The sequence below is a fragment of the Festucalex cinctus genome, chromosome 12 (assembly GCF_051991245.1).
Source record: "Festucalex cinctus isolate MCC-2025b chromosome 12, RoL_Fcin_1.0, whole genome shotgun sequence".
In the NCBI taxonomy this organism is placed as follows: domain Eukaryota; kingdom Metazoa; phylum Chordata; class Actinopteri; order Syngnathiformes; family Syngnathidae; genus Festucalex; species Festucalex cinctus.
In genome coordinates, this window is record NC_135422.1 from 16850207 (window position 1) to 16869247 (window position 19041).

Below are 19041 nucleotides of genomic sequence, written 5' to 3' on the forward strand. Positions count from 1 at the left end.
TGGGCTGTTACATATGTCTACAAATTTTCGTAGCTCTAGCTGCTTCGTACAACTGGCAATGCTTCTTTAAGGATACTTTTTTTCCTTTGCAAACAGTGCATGCCATGACAACAGCGTGCGACGAAATACAAAGCTTTCAATAACTTTTCATCTTCAACATCTTAAGATGAATCACACCAAGTTTGAAGATGATCGGATAAACACTGTAGGAGGAGTTCGTTAAAATAAGACCCCAATGAAATGGCCAAAAAAATGGCAACACGTTCCAAAATAAATCAAAATGGTGGACTTCCTGTTAGGTTTAGCATATGGTTCAAAAAGAGTTTTTTGTAGGTCATAGTCTGTTACATATGTGTACCAATTTTCGTAGCTCTAGATTAAACGTACAACCGGCAATGCCTCGTGAAGTAAGAATTTTTAAACTCTAAATTTGATGCGCCGCCGCTGTCATATAGTATATCAAAAACTTTTCATTTTTCACAATGATGTTGTCCCAGGTGTTGAGATGGTACATCCCAAGTTTGAAGTCAATCGGGTTAACCGTGTAGGAGAAGCGGGCAAAAGTATGACCCCTGTAAATATGCAAAACTGGGCCAAAATTGGACATTTAAATACTCATACCTCACTTTCTGTCTATTTTAGGGTACACACTTCAAAGAGGTTTTTGTTCATTGGGATGTGCTACAGGTGCCACACAATTTTCATAGCCGTCGGACAATCGTAGCAGGACAGGGATCCGTTTAACCTATGTAGGGGGCGCTAAGGAGCCATTTTTCTGTTATCATGTATGGCGACTTTAAAATATCAAATTTTTCGCCAGGCCTGATGTGCGTGTAAAGTTTGGTGAGTTTTCGGTCACGTTTAGTGTCTCAAAAATGCGATTGTTTGCGGAGAAGAATAATAATAAGAATAATAATAATAAGAAGAATTCCTACAAAAACAATAGGGCCTCGCAGCGGCACCGCCGCCGCCGCTGCTCGGGCCCTAATAATAAGAAGAATTCCTACAAAAACAATAGGGCCTCGCAGCGGCACCGCCGCCGCCGCTGCTCGGGCCCTAATAATAAGAATTCCTTGAAAAACAATAGGGACCTCGCAGCGGTCGCTGCTCGGGCCCTAATAATAAGAATTCCTTCAGGAACAATAGGGACCTCGCAGCGGTCGCTGCTCGGGCCCTAATAATAATAAGAAGAATTCCTACAAAAACAATAGGGCCTCGCAGCGGCACCGCCGCCGCCGCTGCTCGGGCCCTAATAATAAGAATTCCTTGAAAAACAATAGGGACCTCGCAGCGGTCGCTGCTCGGGCCCTAATAAGAATTCCTTCAGGAACAATAGGGACCTCGCAGCGGTCGCTGCTCGGGCCCTAATAATAATAATAATAATAATTAAACAACGTAAAATATTTTAGCAGAAAAACAATTTAAAAAAAAGAATCATTAGAATCCTCAAAAATAATGAGTAATGATAAATATTAATAAAATAATAAATACTGAAACAAATAATAAATGGACAAAAAATATTGAACATTTGGGAGAAGTCACGAAATGTAAATACAGTAATACAAATAGAGTCATCATCACAATATAGTTTACAAAAACAATTACTATAATAATAATGCTAATAATAATAAGAATGAAACAAATGTTTAGCAGCAGTAAAATATTTTAGCAGAAAAACAATTTTAAAAAAGTGACTTATAATCCTCAAAATAATAAGTATAATAATAAACATTAGCTAAATAATAATAATAATAATAATAATAATAATAATAATAATAATAATAATAATAATAATAATATAATAATAATAATAAACATTGGCTACATAAGATTAAAATTAAAATCCTAAGAGCAAAAGCAATTATTATTAGAATTATTAATATACATTAGTGTCATGGTATGTCTACTATAATATATTTTTACATTAACTAATTCAATATTATTTTCCAAGCAAAGGCAACATGAAAGTCTCGCTATATACACCGTCATATCTCGTGCTGAAATATAAATACAAATAATTCCTATATTAAAAAAAAACAATAACCAAACCATTCTTAATTTTATACAAAAAAAAAAGCTGACCAGCTAAAAAAAAATATTCAAATAAATATTCAAATATATATATATATATATATATATACAGCTGAGGAAGACTTCTTCAATGTCAGATTTTCTTTGTCTTAAGTATCAGTAACTGGTATCGGCATTCCATGAGTACCCAATACTGAAAAATAATAAAATAAAATAAAAAATAAAGCCGTTATAGTGCCTGATATTTTGTATCGGTACTTGCTGATCTGTAATTAGTTTCTATTATTATAGGAAGATGAATTTCTTGCGGCGTATAAAGAGTTCAGCAGCACGACTGTCATTCAATTTGATGTACTTTCAAAAGAACGAGGGCATGTGGACTTGTATTGAAGTAAATGAAAACGAGATGAACAAGCAAGTGAATGCTTAGACAGACGAAGGAGGAGGAGGAGGCGGGCAAACATCTCCAGCTGTACCCTGAACGTCAAGCGAGCCAGGAATTTCATCCCTGAAAAAGATTCCCTTTCTTGTCTCTCTCTCTCTCTCTCTCTCTCTCTTTCTGGAAAATTCAACCCTTTTTTTTCCCCTCACACATGAAGCCAGACGCAGCATTCTCCTCCTCTTCCTCGCCATAATCACTCCCAACATCCGCCCCCGAAAGCGGGCCAGGAAACTTCCCCAGTGCGCGCCGCTCGGTCCGAACCGAGTCGGAGGCAGCGGCGGGGGGTGCTCGGGGGTCAGCGCCGTTAAAAGAGGAAGCGGCCCCGCCCACCGGGGCGGCAAGACACGACCAGGCACGCTTGGTCTGATTCTTTCCGTTTACCTTTCCTCCTCCAGTCACTCTTATTTCCAACTCCGCTTGCCTGGCTTAACGTTGCCTCTTCATGCCCTTCGCGCCGAGGGCATCGGGTTCAAAAAGGGGAGAGCAGGGCAGGGCATGCAACAACAATCAACTCCGCTTCGCTTTACAATTGGTGGCAGGGTGGAGGGCAAGGAGGAGGGGCAAACATTTGTTCCATCCGGCCTGAAGAGTATTGACATGATCAATGTTGCAGAAAACTAATTGTGGGAATGCTGAAGCATTCCCACATATGTTATTGTGATTTTTATTCTACACACTTTTTTTGCCGCGTAAAAATTTACATTGTTCAAATTTCAACTAGCTTCAAAAATTCATGCCTCCCGGGGTATATAGTCTGATTCCACATTGTACTTGCATAATTTAACATTTAATATCAACTTCCCCCCTCCCCCCCCCCTATTCATTTTCAATTGGAGAGACATTGAACTTTTTCTAAGTATCACTTTCCACGTCCACTTCCGTACATATAACTTATCATCATTACCAGGTGTCTGATACTGCTCGGTGACACAGTTGGTAAAGTGCATTGTGTAGTAACCAGGAGGTTATCATTTCATAATTTATCTCTCAATTTATTTCATAAGCATTCCACATGCATTCAAATCTTAGCATTCACCTCTTAGCATTCAGCTTTCAGCATTCCCACGCAATTTCTCCAGAAATTGCACTTAATCGAGTTGAGCAAGCTATTTTGATAATCGAGTGATGGTTTAAAGCCATTGTTTCACTTAAAACTGTCCAAATCGTTTGATTTAAGCCTCTCAATAGTTCTGTTGACCTTCATAAAAGCATTCTTTTTTATTATTATTATTTTCTTTTATCTTTTTTATTATTTAATTTATTTAATTAATTATCTTTTGTCTTCAAACTTTCAAAATAATAATAATCTGCCAGTTTTGCCGTTAAAACACTTAACAGAATTATTATTTTATACGTGAGTTCCCTGAAAATATAAATCAATAATTAATTAAAAGTTAAAGCAGTTTTAAATTACTCTATCATCAGTCTTAAGCAAAATTCACCAGTACAACTTTTTTTTGCATGCTTTTGTCTTTTTTTTTTTCCTTTTCAAATTCCTCTCTAGAGGACTAAGGATTGCAAACTAATCAAATGCTCTGCCTGTAATTTATCTCTTTGTTGAGCACTTAAGTTATTTGGTTTATTATAAATAATCGTCTGATTGCCTTTCCTCACAGGGTTCTTCTGTGCCCCGCCATGTTGTGGTTTGCGTGTGTGTCTGTGGGTACTTAGCACTTTGAGTTGCATTTGAAATGTATGAAAGGCGCTATATAAAAGTTTGATTTGATGGAGTTCATTTACATATGACCCCTGGAAATTGACCCCCCCCCAAAAAAAAAAAACTCAGAATGGCCGACAACCTTTCACAACCTAAATCTGCTAATGATTTTTTTTTGTGTGCATCCTGTCACATTTCTTCAATCGAGCACGTTTGCAAAAGTCATCAGCAGTGCCGATACGACAAGCGTGGGCGCACTCGTAGCATGTTTAGCGCCATCTAAACACGCAGCGCCAGACTTTCCACAATATGTCTCACTCAAGCAGCTATTTCCACACGTCCTATCCAAAGCCACCGACAGGCAGAAGTGCAGACTCAGGCAAAAAAAAAAGGAGTGAGACGAAAGCTAGCATCATCCAGCCGAGTGAGACAAAAATAGAAGACTAAATAAATATATTAAAAAGTGAGGTGGGAGGGGTCAGAGTGACACATCCTCCACAAAACAGAAGGGAGGCAAACATATTGCACAAGCAAATTCCAGTTGTGTTTTTTTCTTTTCTTTTTTTTGAGAACTGCTTCCTGCCACTTGAAAAGGACGACGTTGTGGAAGGAGACATCGTCATTAGCAACGCACATTGCAATGAAAAACAAAGCCAACTGAGCCAGAGAAAAGATGTTCATTGAAGGAACTTCTGTTTTTTGATTTCATTATTTGGTTATTTTTGAAAATGAAATGGGAAAAAAAAAAAAAAGTCTCTTTTTTTTTTAATAATATAAAAATATTTTTTCCCAAATTGAGACAAATATGGAAAAGTTCTGGCCATTTGTTTAGCAAAAACAAGTAAAATCATTTTAAAAGGCTAAATAATAGGCTGCACAATATATCGAAAAAAATATCGATTTTGTGATATTGGCCCTTGCAATATGCAAAGACATGCAATAAGTTTCATATAGAATTGTATGCTTTTCATCTGAATTTGACCAGTCAGACGCTAACTAAAATGTGCATCACTATCCAATAGTTGAACATTATGAAGAAATAATTACAATTAATTAACTAAGATTACATTGAGGTTGCTTATTTTGCTGCATGAAAAATGTTATTCTTTCATTAGATAATAAAAATGCAATTTTTTTAGGTACATTTTAAATATCGCAATAATGTTGATATCGCTATATTCAGAAAGTATATCGCATATCGGATGTTTTTGCAATATCGTGCGGCCTGAGTAAATAAAATATATTTATTAATTTTAATATAAAAGCATTGCAAAACAAACTTAATGAAAACACTTACAGAATATTTACCCATTTTCAAAAAATTTTTGCTTGAATTTATTTGGCATTATTTGAACCTAACCCTAACCTAATTATGTTTTTTTTTTTTTTATTATTTGTAATTATGAAGAAAATTAGTCCCCCCCCCCAATTTAAAACAAACACAGAAAATATTTTCTTTTGCAACAATTAATTTGCTTAACATTAATTATTCGATTATGTATTTAATTGTTTAAATATGTTTAATGATTTTTTTCCCTCAATCTTTCTCAAATTTATATATATATATATATATATATATATATATATATATATATATATATATATATATATATATATATAGATTTTTTTTTTTTTTTTTTTTTTTTTTTTTTAATTAATTCAGATAAATATTAACAAACATCACTGGGATCATTATCCCTAGGGTGCGACAAATACAGAAATATGTCCCTGATGATAACAATGATATCACATCCTGGCTAGTTGGCCACAGTTTCCTGCTCTCCATCCTCCACCACCAACCACCAACCACTGCCCCCAGGTCTCATCAGCCCACATAAAAACTCCAACAAAGAGCAAACAACACAGTAAACCAACACAGCCTTGTAAAAACACACGCACACGCACGAACAAGCGCATTCCAGAGTGGGGTGCTCGAACACACCCTCCAGAGTGTTGCCCTTTGATGTGAGTGTGGGAAAGCTCTGGGGAATGGTCTTGGTGGTGGTGGTGGTGGTGGTGGTGGTGGTGGGAGGTGAGGGGGGGGCATGGTGGTAGTTTACCCAATGAAGTTGGGGTGGCTGCTGCTGATGCTAATTAGCAGACTGGAAACAAAGGAACAAGAAAGCAAAAAAAGTTTACCATAATGAAGGTGTGTACGTTGGGGATGTCACGATAACAACAATATCGTGATATCGTGATTAAAAAACTGCCACAATATATCGTCGTCCTCATGTCACGATATTAAAAGCAGCACATCCGTTCAAAAAGTCGAGTTGATTTCCACTTGTGCAGTTCTAGCACCCTCTGGTGGCTAGTTTTTTTTTGTGCAGTTTGATTTTCACAAGGCATGGTTTGGCTCTTCTATGTTTTAAAATTCATGCTTATGGTCAGATGAACAGAATATGCTTGTGAACAGAGTCCATATGTGAAGGAACTCAATGTGGGCTTTCTTTAGAAAGTGCCTCTATATTAATGTTTTTAATAATATAAAAAGAGTGTGAAACATAGAGTCATTGATTTGTGTTGAGAGTTTTCTGCCACTAGGTGGCATTAAGGTTTCATGCTGGACATTGGTGGCAGGAAAATTACACTCTTCTGTTCAAATTCAGAGCAAATGGTATTTAGAACGTGAAGCAACTCTTGGACTCCAGGCCATTTTGTTCATTGTAAATTGCAACTTGTCACCGGTCCCCTCAAATACATATATTTGTATCATAAATACACAATTTTCATAAACAATTATGTAAAGCATGAACAAATATTGAAATTTTGAATGCCTCTCAACATTTATTTAATGCTTCTAAATGCCATTTAAGGCCTTCATTTTAGTAAGAGCTATTTAATGACTTTAAATGTTTTTTATATAATGCAAAGTATAGCTTGGGCTCCAACTTGTGCCAAGAAAACATGTTGGAAGTGATTGGAGGAGATTTTGGTCAGCCTCGTCGAATAAAAAGCGTGTTTGGAAATGTGCTCTATAAATACAGCTGCTGGAACAGGAAGTTAGCAAATGCTAACAGGAAGAGAGGAAGTTAGCATCGACTTCGGGAGTGTTTTTCCTTCAAATAATGAATATCCACACATAAATCTTGTGGGAACACGTACCCACAGATGAGATAACACTGCACAAAGGCACAAAATCTTCCCAATGTGTGAAAAACAAGTTATTTTAATAGAATTCAATCGCAACCTTCTTCTGTACTCACTTTAAGTGTGTACGCCATGGATGCATGGCACCACACTGCCCCCAAGAGGCCAAAACGTACAGGAACAGTCAAGTCATCTGGATTTAACAGGGGTGTCCAAACTTTTTCATTTGAGGGCCACATACAGAAAATCAGAAGGACGCAAAGGCCAAATAATGTTATGAAGAGAAATTGCGTTTAGTCCTAAAAATTGCACAAATAATTTATTTGTGCTTTTGCATATTTAGAAAAATGCTATAGTATATAAACCAATTTATTTGTAATATGGAAGTAGGGTTATTATAGTTTTGGAATTTTTCATTTTAGTTAGTTTTTATTACTTTTCAAGGTGGTTCTGTTAGTTTTTATTAGTTTCGTTCTTTAAAACAATGCTTAGTTTAGTTTGTTAGTGTCAGTATTAGTATTATTATTTTTTTTTTTAAATGTGTATTACTTGTGCGCAATATTTAAAAAATACCATGTGTCATCTGAAGGTGCGTTTCTATTGGCTGCTGCTAGATGACGTCACTTCTGTGTGGCATACTTTCAAATGTCATTATTCCGGTTTATATCAAAATAAATGACTAAAAATCACGTTTTTCATCCCCAAAGGCTCATGCATTAAATTAATTACAAAAGACAAAAACGAAGAACATGTTTGCTATCATTATAGTTAGTTTTAGTTAGTTTTGTAAACATAAAATGTAGTTTCAGTTAGTTTTCATTTTTTAAAAAGCATTTTCGTTTTTATTTTATTTCGGTAACAATATTGTTTTTTGAATTTTAGTTTTAGTTTTTTTCATTAATTTTAGTTAACTAAAATAACCTTTACTGGCACCAGTTTTTCGAAACCCTCCCTTCTTACTTTGACCATCTCCAAACATTTTTGTTTTGTCTATTTGAACTGAGTCAAATGCCATTTTTAGAAATGTCGCGGGCCACTGAAAAATGGATGGCGGGCCGCAAATGGCCCCCAGGCCATAGTTTGGACATCTTGATATAGCATTTTCAAACACGCTTAGCTGTCAGTATTTATATTATATATATTTTTAATAAATAATCGGCAGATTAATCGGTAATCAGTATTTTTTTTCTGCCAATAATCGGTATCGGCATCGGCCTGAAAAAATACACATCGGTCGGGCCCTAATAGGCTATCACAAAACTCTGTGGGTGGGCGTCAGTTACACACACGTGATGAAATCATTTTTTCCAACGATGGATGATTCACACAAAAAAAAAACAACTAAACACGCCCCGGAGCTGTCGCTGTTCTATTAATAACGTTGAGTGCTTCAAATATTTGCATCCGATTGACAAACATGTTGACGCATGAAAGTCAAATCAACAACCTGTCGTATGACCCCCCCCCGAAGAGAAGAGAACCAAATGAGAGTTTATGTGAGCCCGCCACACATCATAAAATGTCGACGTGTGTGTATTTTCCCTGCCATCGACTACCGTCAGGCCTGAAGATTATGTGTGAATGCGCATATTATTAATGCGGAGGACCACACACATGCACGCACACACGTCAGACACAGACACACACACACACACACCCGTCAGAGGTCAGTAGGTTTAATAGTAGGTGGTGTTTGGCGGCACCAGTCAAGGCGAAACCAAACTAAGATTCAGTGTGAAACCTCCATGTTTGAGCACATTTTGTGTGACAAAAAGAGGAGGGGGAAATTATCTAGGGGGCATAACTGGCATTTTATATAATGTGACCTCTGTTTTTGCCGCGACACTGCATGCACACAAACACAACTCGTAAGTGCAGCTCATTACCATTAACGCGCGGCTACCTTCAAAATCGTTTTTAAGCGAACATGGAATTTTATTACCAGGGGGGTGGTTAATAGCAAAAGCTGCCAAAAAAATGTAAATAAAAAAGGAAAAAAAAAACCTGCAAATATGACCACGTGTGCCAAGATGAGTATGCATTAAGTGTAGCATTTTTATTTATTTATTTATTTATTTATGAATTTATTTATATTTATTATTTTAGTTTTATTATATTTATTTATTTATTTTTATTTATTTATTTATTTATTTATTTATAATAATACAGACATGCACAGAGACAGAGGAAATATCACAACCACTCAGCAGTAACATTATTCAAACGTCACACATGATAAACAATATATACTCCACCATTTGTCCTCAAATACCCGTTCCTTAAAAGGCTACAACACCCCCGCATAGATACTATATGCTTTATCATTTATTATTGCATTTCCCCTTATGCGTTAGTATTAGGATTAAGATAGAGGACTTAAAGCGTGTTGCTGGTTGCAAAATATATATATATTTTTGGAAAGGTTTGTCACTTAAGTGAATCACACTTATCTTTCAAGTCAAGTCAAGTCATCTTTATTTATATAGTGCTTTCTTATGTTTACCGCCAGGCTCCGCCCACCCCGATGAGGTCACGTGAGGGTCGCTCATCTGTGTCACACCACTAGCTCGGTGAAGGTATCGCTGTTAAAATTCGGTTCAGTTGTAAATTAACTTTTTAGTACATTTAAATCATTTCATTTTTAAGAACTTTTTATTGAACTCTTGTACATGTATAGGTACAAAATCTGTTTTTATTTGAATCATTACAAATATTTAATATTTATGTATTTATTTAGTATAAATGTGATCCCCACCCAAAAAAACAAAAAAAAAAAACAAAAAAAAAACCTCAAACCAAAACGGCCAACGATGGACCCCACCTACATTCCTCCGTCTCCATCCTACGCCCTGAAGCGACTTTCAAGCATTCTCTATACGCCCCCCCCCCCCCCCCCCGCCCCTCCCCCTCTGAAATGATGCCTTAAGGGGGTGCAGGGGGTCTGCTTGCTTTAAAGGGAGAAGATCCAATTACAAAATGGACGGTGGGCTGAAATTAGTTAGAATATCACACATGGTGGGTCAGGTGGGTTTCGGAAGGAACAACATGCCTCTTTCAAAGCGGAGCCTGCGCTGACATCATCAATATGAGACGCAGTGATGCAAGATTAAGGGGAATCCCCCGGCTTACACCCCCCCCCCCCCCCCCCCCCCACTTCCTCCCCCACACAAAGAAAGAGTGAGCGAGACTTTCTTCGACTTTGACGTGCATCACACAATGAAAGCAGTTACTGTTTCCATCACTATTGTGCTGAACGGACATTTTCAACGGTGTCCGCTTGCATGACTGCAAAAACGTTCAGGGTGTCACAGAGAGCTCCCACAAAACAGTAAGGAAAGGTTTTGACGTTTACACAATGCACTTGAACACGACGACAAGAAGTGAAACTACTGAAGTTGCATTTTTCTAAAACAAAGACAAACCATTGATGTTCACTTTGCTAAATAATAAAAAAAAATATTCCTCTGTTTCTGTTTACACTTTGTTTTTGCATTTTTAACTGCAGCCAATGTGAACTGATCTCACAACCAAGGTGCACACATACGGCTCACACAGACGCACACACACTGCCATCGCCATGACAACGTGACAACCGCCAAGGAATACTCACCCTGGATGCATTGCAGCGAGCCGTCCTCTGCCCGGATGGTGAACGTCTCCCCCGGGTTCACCTGTACCAGGATAACCTGCGTCCAAACACATACACAAGTTCAGATGTGCAGAAGAAGAAGAAGAAGAGGTCATCACGTCGTCCAAATCGGACGATTGTCGAGCGGTCGGAGACATAACGCGGCCATTAAAAGCGCGGCGGCGCGCCCCACGTCCCCCCCGCCTTACCGTCATATTGTCGGCGTGCGGATGGTTGAGCGTGTACACGTGGCTGTAGACATGAAACAGGTGACCCTCCATTGCATGCGCGTACATACGCGCGCGCACACTCCACCTATGCGCTACAGGTGTGCCGTCATAAAAAAAATAAAAAATAAAAATTTTAAAATCACCTCATATCCTGCCTTTGGAGTTGGCGTGCTCGCTCATTGCAGCGCCAAGCCGCTCCTGTTCCTCACACATGCACAATCACACACTTCCTGCCCTGTCTACTGCAGCGGCGACGGCGGCTGCTGTTGCTATGGGAACCAGTCGAGTACAGGGTGACCCACGTTCGGCGAGGATTGAGAAAACCCCACCGCCAGACCATGTGGGCGGACGCCGAGTGTGGACTGAGTGAGCTACTTAACTGCAGATGACCGGCATTTGGTGTTATTGTGCCAACGCGGAAAGCTTAGCAATGTTATTCCAACAGTATTTTTCTTACGCTCATTATTTTTGACACACATCTACTTCTCAATAATTCAACCGACACACGTCATGCCAATTTCTACATACTGCAAAAATTCACACCTTGAAGGCTAAAATTCCACCATTCATTTTCAATGGGACAAACAACATCAGAGATTTGAATCGTTCCCATTTGAAAATCAAAACATTCAGCTCATTCAATTCACCATCCATCCATCCATTTCCTTGGCCACTGATTCCTCACAAGGGTCGCGGGGGGTGCTGGAGCCTATCTCAGCTGGCTTTGGGCAGCAGGCGGGGTACACCCGGAACTGGTTGCCAGCCAATCGCAGAGCACACACAAACACGCATCCACACGCACAAGCACACCTCGGGACAATTCGAAGCGCCCAATTAACCTGCCATGTATGTCTTTGGAATGTGGGAGGAGACCGGAGTACCCGGAGAAGACCCACGCGGGCACGGGGAGAGCATGTAAACTCCACCCAGGAAGGCCGGAGCCTGGACTCAAACCCGAGTCCTCAGTACTGGGAGGCGGACTTGCTAACCACTCACCAACCGTGCCGCCCTCAATTCACCATATTTCAAAAATTCATGTCATTCAAGGGTACTACTTTTCTCATTCTAAAAATTCACAATTTTTCGAAAATGCTAAATTTTCAACCAGTTATCCATTAAGTCTCAATGGCACATTCAGCAAAACAGATCCACGTCTTCATTTTCAATTACAATTACAATTACATCAAAAATCTATGCATTTACTTATGATGGGCACTGACAGATTTTTTTCCCAATTATAAACAATTTTTAATCGTTTTTAAAAATGTGTTTTTTGTATTATTTAGGAAGCCAACCCCTGTTTTTTGTTGAAAACAAATATCAGAGGTTCATCTCCATTTTCTTGAGAAGAACCCCCCCCCCCCCAACCCCCAATGCATTAATTGAATTTTTATTTATTATTATTATTTCAATCTCTGGTGTAATAACCTTACTTATTGATTGAATTTGTATTTTTTATTATTATTATTAGTAGTAGTAGTAGTAGTAATTAAGCTCTGGTGTAATAACCTTGTTTATTGATTGATTGAATTATTTTTTATTTTATTATCTGTTCTCATTGCTGCTGGACATGTAAATTTCCCAGAGGGATCCATCCCAAAGCGATCAATAAAGTCAAGTCTAAGTCTAAGAATATATTAAGGCTTGACATTTTTTTTTTATTCTTGAACAGATTCTTGGATTTTTTTTAAATATATATATGCTAATGAGATTCTGATATTTGGCAGAATAAAATTCCAACAGCTGATTCATTTTAAAATACATAATGTACATCAATATGCATCATTTTGAATTTCTAAAGGAAAACACTATTCAACTCACACTAATATATCAGGTCCCTGTATTTTGACTTTCAATAAATACTGTAACTGTCACTGATTCAACACAATTACAAAGCGTTAGATCCAGATGGCACAATAGTTACGAGGCGGACGGTGAGTGGGAGAAGAAAAACATGGCCGGCATTTGTAAGATTATTTATGCAATGTTAGGAACGCGTGCTCACAGCCCTGACGGTCGCAAATAAAATGCTAAGCGGCTCAAGTTCACAAAACGGCACGCTCGAGGAGGATCGTCATCATACGGCTGCTTATCTACAATCGCTTTTTCTTTGGCTTCTTCCCAGGTGACACTTCACCATGGAACTTAGCGTTTATTGCTTTTTTTGTCTGAACAATATGGCCTTTTTTTTTTCCTATTCTATTTCTTCTAGGAAGTCCATCTGTGTGTTTTAAAAATCCCAAAGCTTGCCAACTCCTGATATAAACAGTACATCTCGAGTAGATGACAGAAGCGCACACGCACACATAGATAAATGTGTATAATCATTGGTCTCCATCTCTGGTTGCACACTAAGTTTAGGATGCAAGGTTTTGGAGTTAAAAAAAAACAAAAAAAAACGCTCTAACTGCTGGCGTGCCGCTGCCAAAAAGAAACACCCCCACCAGCCTCAAGCGGAGAGGAAGATAGTCCCCTCCAGGACAAAGTGGTCCGCTCCAGACACAGCAGAAGCATCGTTAAAAAGCAGCTTAGTCAAACAAAAGTGTTTTAAAAAAAACAAAAAAATACAGTTCAAGTCAACAGTTCACAAATAGTTGCAAATCTCACGCAAGCGCTTAGTAATGAAAGCAAAAAATAGACATTTTATAAGTGTACGTACATGTGAGTGTCCAACAGGATGTGACTCAGCTTGAAGTGACGGTGCTGAGTGTTGCTGTGTGTGTGCGTGTTCTTGTCATTCTACGTTAGTGTGGCACCACCCTTGACTTCCCAGATTTGAATTTTTGGCTGATATACACAAGAAAATGTTGTGATCTTTTCTTCTCTTTCTGTTAAGGGGTGTCAGGCGATTAAAATCTTTAATCGTAATCAATCGCGTGACTAATAGTTAACTCAGGATTAATCACATATTTTATCTGTTCTAAATGTACAATAAAAAAATTTCTGCGTCTTCATAATCAGCGCAAAAGTGGAAAAATGTTAAAGGGATACTTGACTCATTTTCAACGGTAAAGGGTAATATTTTGTCTATAATTAATGTGGCAACTTCATTATATTTACATTTTTTATTGTTAAAATATGAATTCTTATTTTTTAGTATTTTTTTATTGTTATTATTTATTTGTTATTTATTATTATTTATTTTATTATTATTTGATTTATATTTATTATATTATCATTATTATTATTATTGTTATTATCATCTTATGAGTAGTTTTATCGTAGAGTATCGTGGATTTATTATCTGAGCAATATATCGATAATCGTGGTATCGTCATATCGTGATCATATCATACCCACCCCTAGTGTACGTTCTAGTATTTAATGGCTAGCATGGCATCCCTGGTGTTTAAGGGACATTTTGGATGGTCCACACAAGAAAAACACGTGCGAGTTCTTGTCAGTCTCTCTTCGCGCGGCACCGCCCATGCGTTTCCGTAAGCGTGTGCGTGTTGCAACCTGAGGCGACGGTGCGTCCGACCAACGCGTGTGTTTACCTGCTGCGCTGCGTCACCGTTAACCATGTGCGGCATGAGCGGGACCTCCCCGTTCAGGAGAGGCGGCGGAGCCAAGTCCAGTGGAATCTGGTCTGTCATCATCATTGTGACGTACATTCATGGAGAAATTCCCTCAACTGCCCTACCTGGGAAAGTACAGAGCGAGAAAGAGAGAGAGAGAGAGATGTGAGTCAGCCTAGGTACACAATTATGCAGGTACATCAGGTAATGTTGTATCTCCTTTGACATCGGGCACATGTCCAAGAGTTTCCATCGCTTCCTCGTTGCAAACAAACGTGCTTGTAAGCCTATTGTATTGAATACAGAGCGCCAATGGTTCATGTGGCCTGTTGAAGTTGACTGTCATAGCAATTAACTAAACAAAACAACCACAAAATTACACTGTTAGCTTCATGCTAACACATAATAGGAAACACCATAGATGGGCTAATATATAGCATCTATGTGGCTATGCTATTGTGAAATCTATGGAATTTTCTAAAAAAAAAAAAAATCTGTCTTCTGAAATACATTCAGGGGTGAAATGGATTACTAAAGTACATGACCTATTCTACTGCCTGCGTTGCTCTTATGAATAACAACAACAGTGTTTAGTCAGTATTTATGTCGAGTTTTTACTTTTTAGGGCAAGTGTTGCTGTTTGAAACATTACTCTAATTTTGATGCATAGACTTGGAGAACCTCTCAGAATTTATGCTCCCTTTGAGCTTTTTGGTAGATATTTTTATACATGTTGAGAAATAATTAGTTTATACAGTTTAAGTATAATTTGAAAGCTTTCTCTGACCAGATTTTCTACAAATAAATGTTTCCTAAAATAGGCCTTCCTTTTGAAAAAAAATAAATACAAATTTAATTTCCCAGGAACCCATCATCCAATTTTTCAACATTCTTGATGTATTGTGTACTCAGGTTGAAGTCGCTTTTCCAACCAGACTCATCATTTTGACACGTCTTTTTTGGCAAATCTGGCCAGATTGCTAATTCAATAAAGAACTCAGAGGCATATATTCTTTATCCTCCGTGGAAAAATTACGATTCCTGCAGTTTACTGAGCCACTTGCGGTAGTTGTGAAACTCTTCTTTGTTTGTGTCTACATGACTGTAGAATACTGCCTCTGGTGGCCAAGTGGCGTGCACCAGAAACAGCCGCAATGAATTAGTCAAGATGTAATTACTGTGTGTTTTATTAAATAAAGCATCATAGAATGCTATTTATAAAAGTACAACTGTGATATTAGACATTTCATCACAAGGGATAAAGACCATATATATGCCTGTGAGTATTGTGAGTATATATAGTGTTACGCCACCTCATGTTCAAATGTCCGCCACTAGCGATGCTAATCATTAGCTCAGCAATGGCATTTTCCATTTATCACTTAGCATAAGCTAAGCGGCGGGCATTTGTTTGGTTGCTTTAAATTCTCTTATTACTAGTTTGACAGAAAAGTTCAACTGGGAGTTGCATAAATAAACACCCCACTGGTAATGAGTATTGACAAATGCCATAACCCCCCCCCCCCCCACACACACACACACACACAGCTGTCCAGCCGCACATCTTCTTGCACCAACAAGGTCTTCAAGAAGGTTAGTAGATTACACAGCTGCGGCTCGCACTCTTGAACCATAAACACACGCACGCACACCCCTACACAAGCACGCACACACGCACGCACACGCCAACGTCACCCTTGCCTTGTTGGCTCCGCCTCGACAGTTTTAATCACACATTTCGCTCCGACCGCAAAGTCTTTTTCTCCAGCCGAGCCCCGCTCCCAGCTCGGCCTGGCCATCCTGCCTCCAACACATGCACGCATGCACGCACGCAGGCACGCACACACACATGCGCGCTGATGCAGCTTCCAGGACACATCGTAGACAGATGGTAACACCACTCGCTGCGCTGCCAGGAAAAAAAGAGAAGAGCAAGGCGGAGGAGAGAGAACGAAGAGAAAGAGGTTACGCGCAAGCTCTAAAGTTAGCTTAGCAGAGAAGTAGCCCCAACCTTTTCCAAAGGTGACATGTTTTGTCTGTCATTTTTGGAAAGTGACAAAAATGAGGACCAAACTACGATGACGCCACAGATCGTAACCGACATGTGACGAGAACCACCTCCCAGGCACAAGAAGAAGAGTAGAAGAATTTTCTGATCCCAAAGTGTGGAATTTCGCTCGAAATAATACACAATATCATGAAAAAGAAGAAGAATGATCTAAATAAACCAGGTGAGAGGGAACATCGTCATTTACAAACAGCATCAAGTTGAAATAAAGATCTACACTGTGTTAAATGTATAGAGAATATTGCACATGTAGCAGTTCAAAGTTTGTTTGTTTTTTTTATAGTGACATGTATTACAATAAAGAATGTTAAGAAGCACGACTATCCTTAAACACCTGTTACGTTTTAAAGTTACTTTTGTTTTATTACACAACACTTGACTTTGTGTTAAAAAAATGCATGATATTATTAAAAAGTGTTATTGAGTATCCTCCTGACGACCAGCAATTAAATTTTGTCCTCTGTAGTGGACCTTTTTAAAACCTGAATTTCTCCCACCCAGTGTATGCGATTGAATTAACTCTTTTTGTGCTCTATAGAGGACATTCAGAGCTTTCCAATGATACCAAATGTGTAGGGGTGGGGCTTTGCTACCTATGATTTCATCATAAAAACTACGGCAATGCTAAGTCATTGCTTTATAGATTGCACCACTCATGGCTCTAAGACCTTTGAAAAATACTTTGGGAAAGTGATGTAAGCGCAACTTGTTTGCGTTTATTTAAGTGTTAAAGGGTTTTTGACTTTGGGATGGTGTTGTGTTGATATAAGGTATAATGAACTTGCACTTGAACTTGTTAACTCAAGGGTAAGGTTTCCTGAAACGTAGCCATTTTGGGATATGTGAGGATTCCGCCCAACAGCGATGACATATAATAACATGTATTATACACATAATTAACTCTTTGACTGCCAAAGACGTTTCATGATGATTAGTAAAATTCCAATTAATGGAATGCGATCTTTCATTTCGTAGCCACATTGAATATGTAGTAAAGGCAAACAATATTCTTTTTGCCTTGAAAGATGAGTTAAAATGCTCAAAAGCGGCTGGCACTGTGGATTTTTTTGTTTTGTTTTTATAACGCCTGGCAGTCAAAGAGTTAATACATATGACATTTTATTTATACCTGTGTTATGGCACACACTTCTATCCTTGTCGCAAAGTGTCAACTCCCAGTGTGTGTGTGAGTAAAAAGTAACAAACAAGCAATGAAGCCGCAGACGCTCAAAATGACCTCAGCGCTTACTCATACACAAACATATACAAACACACAATGAGCGCACTTTGAATATTCACAAGCAAAACTGCACGTCGTGGGGTAAGGAGCTTTGCTGGCCACTTCTAAGAGCATTTGCAGCAAATACAAAAAAGGTTAAGTCCAACTTAGCCTCAAAATGAATAGGTGAGCTTTTGTCTGGTCGAGGTGGTTACTTGCTCTAATCTCATTTTGCTGTCTGCCGCCATTAAGTGGCCTTCCAGGAGGCGCGCTGATGAGTTTTTCACCCAGCGCAAATGATGCGGCTGACAAACGGGATACGCCGGCGAACAACTCAGCTGACTTGACAACAAGCAGCCGTTGGGCAGATAGTGAACAGTTCCTCATAAAAGAGGCTTCAAGCCATTTAATGTCAATCCCAGTTGAAGTTCACTGGGAAAATAAACATTTGAAAAGGGGAATGAAACGTGCTTTGAAAACAACCAAACAACTTTCACTTTCGCTAGCTTAATCCGAGCACACAATGTGAAATGGACAAGCTAACAAATAGCTTCTTTAGCGCTTGATGGAAGCTAGCTAGTTGATAGTCACAAACTGCTGCCAACACCAACATCAACAAGTCACCTTGAAATCATGTTAAATCCCTAATAAAGGACATTTTTAAAAAATGAAATAATTACAGACAATGTATAATACAGCGCCTGCTACCAGCATTAGCAGCCAATAGAACACAAACAGTCTGAGTGTAGCAACATAGAACAGTCAGACGTATAAAAATACTCACACGCATATATGCTTTATCCTCTGCAATAAAAAACAACAACAAATTCAACATCTTACTGAGGGGTATATTCACTAAGAACGCGCTACGTAATAGCGCGGCATACTGCACCACAACTGCACCCGCAGTCTGCGCCCAGTTACTCACCTATTCACTAAGGATATTGCTCTAATCATATATCGGCGCAAACACGCCCACAAAACTGACAGCTTGGAGCAAATTTGCACCTGATTTACCACATATGGCAATGGATTTCCGCCAAGAACATGGTTATTATAGTAATAGTTGCGAGAAAGGTGACATTATCTGAAAGCGATGTTGGACCGAGAGTATAAGCGTTTATAGCGCTATTAAGCTGTACAGAGCAGAGAGGACGA

The 19041-nt window shown here is 38.6% G+C and overlaps 1 protein-coding gene across 2 annotated transcripts in view; it reads right to left on the bottom strand.

Annotated features, from left to right (window-relative positions):
• The window catches only part of fndc3ba (fibronectin type III domain containing 3Ba), a 146241-nt gene that overhangs the window by 96302 nt on the left and 30898 nt on the right, over positions 1-19041 (bottom strand). Inside the window, exons 1-3 of one of the 2 annotated variants that reach the window (XM_077539745.1) lie at positions 18668-18795; positions 14576-14721; positions 10831-10906 (exon numbers count right to left, since the gene is read on the bottom strand). In XM_077539745.1, coding sequence (XP_077395871.1) covers positions 10831-10906; positions 14576-14692 — 193 coding nt within the window. In that variant the 5' untranslated portion in view covers positions 14693-14721; positions 18668-18795. Of the gene's footprint in view, positions 1-10830; positions 10907-14575; positions 14722-18667; positions 18796-19041 lie in introns of those variants that run through there. The other variant, XM_077539744.1, reaches the window with a different exon arrangement.